At 61.1% G+C, this 2,466-nt stretch overlaps 1 protein-coding gene across 1 annotated transcript in view; it reads right to left on the bottom strand.

Annotated features, from left to right (window-relative positions):
- Positions 1-311, bottom strand: part of SLC39A14 (solute carrier family 39 (zinc transporter), member 14) — a gene marked incomplete at its 3' end in the record, with an annotated part of 4,481 nt that extends 4,170 nt beyond the window's left edge. The window contains exon 1 of the mRNA XM_010178829.1: positions 48-311. Within this exon, the coding sequence (XP_010177131.1) occupies positions 48-311 (264 nt within the window). The remainder of the gene's footprint in view (positions 1-47) is intronic.
- Between the last annotated feature and the right edge of the window lie 2,155 nt (positions 312-2,466).

The raw sequence follows: 2,466 nt of genomic DNA, 5'->3' as shown, positions 1-2,466 counted from the left end.
AGCTCCACAGAGAGATTTTTGGGGGGTCTGCAGAGCCCCTGCCTTACCCGGGAGAGGTTCATGCGCTGCTGCGGCGGCCGGGAGGCGTTGCCGTGCCCCACTCCCACATCCAGGCGGTTCAGGAGGGACTTGAGCTGCCTCAGGCTCAGCGTTTCGCTCTCCCCGTAGCGCTGCAGCAGGTCCTGCAGGAAGGAGGCGGCGGAGAGCCCCGGTCCAGCCGCATCCCTGCCCGCATCCCTGCCCGCGCAGCCCCGCAGCAGGCAGAGCAGCAGGAGCAGGCAGCAGCGCCGGGGGCCTGCGCTGGGCTCCATGGTGGCTCCGGGATGCTGGAAGAGAAACCAAGCACGGCCGTGAGCTTTAGCATCCCCTCTGCCATCCCACAGCTCCATCGGGACATGGCATAGTTCTTTCTATGGGATGGGGGGGATGCAAAGAGAGCACCCAAATCCCATGGGTGGGCTCAACGCCTTGTCACAAGTCCGACCACTTCTCATCCACCCCAGTGCAAAACCCCAGCGCCACCGGATCCTTAAGGAAGAGCAGGCTGAGATCAGACAGGGCTGCAATGGGGATCCCCCAGTAATTGCTAACACCAACACCAGCTGCCAAATTTGGCTCTCCACGGGGTAAGGAAGTCACGCACCAGCCCCCGGCCACGCCAACACCTCATCAGGTCCCACTCGTGCCACCAAACCTGGGACACACGCACCCCTCGGGGACCTCTGTCCACCCACAGCGCGCTCGGAGGACGCAGGAGCCCAGGGGCCAGAGGTACAATTTTGTCAGGTTATATTTTAACTCCGATAACGACAACAAACCGGCTCCTTCCCCGACCGCAACCCTAGGTGCGTTTATAGTATTTGCCTAGGCTCAATCCTTGCCCCCGCCGCTCCTTTCATATAAAAAGTCAATAAAAGCGAGGTGCTGGAGTACAGGGGTGCTGGGGTTCACCCATCGGCATGCATGGGGTGCAAGGGAAGGGGCTCGTAGGGATGGGGACGGCCAAGCACGACCCATACGTCCACCCCAGGCAGCACCTGAGGGGCTGGAGCAGGGCCTGGGCTGCTTTCCTAGAAAAGCTGCCCCAAAAGGTGAAACAAATTCGGGATTTGCAAGGACAAGTAGAAAATAATTCGTTATCAGCCACCTCCATGCATCAACCACCCCGTTTGCAGGGTGAGGGGGGAATGGTTTGCAGCCCCGGGGTGGTTCCCGCACCCTTGTGCCCCATCCGGCCCCGCTCTGCCCTGGCGCAGGACCCTGCCACGCTCATCCCATGACGGCTTCCAGATCTCCACCGTCTCCTCCAAAAACAAACCCGAGACATTGCTGAAGCCCGGCCAACCGATTTTTCCAAAAATAACCCGGGGAGGGTTTACGAGGGACGGTGCTGCCCATGAGGGTGACACCGAGCCCCCCAGACCCCGTCGCCCTCCTCGGCACCCACATTCCCGCAGGTTTTTACAAGCTTACCGTCGCTTTGTGAGCTTTGTTCTCCAGCAAAGTGCAGGCCTGGGAGGTTTTTAAGCCTCCTCCTGCCAGGGCTTAGCTCGGATGCTTTGGCTTAACCCCTTCTCCTCCCAAAATTGGGGGATGAGCTCAGCTGGTGAGGAGCTGGTGATGGTAACACCCCGCACCTGAGGCACCTCTGCCTCTTCAGCATCCCCCATATCCAAATTTACCCTTCCAGATGTGCCCTCCCCGGGTAATGCCCCATCACAGCACCCAGCCTGGTGGCCACAAGGGACGTTTGGGTGGCCGGTGACCCCCACAAGGCGCACAGTGGCAAAGACCCATCCCGGCAGCACCGCATCCCGGGATGGGGACGTTGGCCGCTGTTCCCAATCCATGCACAGCCATCCCGCCCGCATCACCCCAACAATAACTCCTGCCAAGGCACGCAGCCCTCCCCCGCTGCCAAAAAATCACCCCTGGGGCTGCTGCCAAAAGCGGGCGCACCCAAGGTGGAAAACCGGACCTCAACTTTTACCCGGCTGCCGAACAAAAGGCAGGAAGCGGTTTGCAGGCAGAGCCGGGCAGGGGCTTGGATTGCACAGGCTCGCTGCCGTTTTGGGGCAGAAACGAGGGAAAAGAGCAGCCTTTGGGGAAGAAGGACACAAGGGGGGACCCCCCAAATACCACAGGGAACGCAGGGCAAGGCAGGAGGGTGCCACGCACATCCTGGTTTACCCGGCTGCCGAACAAAAGGCAGGAAGCGGTTTGCAGGCAGAGCCGGGCAGGGGCTTGGATTGCACAGGCTCGCTGCCGTTTTGGGGCAGAAACGAGGGAAAAGAGCAGCCTTTGGGGAAGAAGGACACAAGGGGGGACCCCCCAAATACCACAGGGAACGCAGGGCAAGGCAGGAGGGTGCCACGCACATCCTGGGGGTAAAGGGGAGCTGCAGCAACCCCCCCCCAAGGACACAAACCCCGGCTGCGATCTCTCCCTCACCGCTAAGCAGGGAGC

Source organism: Mesitornis unicolor, unplaced genomic scaffold (genome assembly GCF_000695765.1).
Source record: "Mesitornis unicolor isolate BGI_N332 unplaced genomic scaffold, ASM69576v1 scaffold39772, whole genome shotgun sequence".
NCBI lineage: Eukaryota > Metazoa > Chordata > Aves > Mesitornithiformes > Mesitornithidae > Mesitornis > Mesitornis unicolor.
This window is presented reverse-complemented; position numbering and strand designations above follow the sequence as displayed.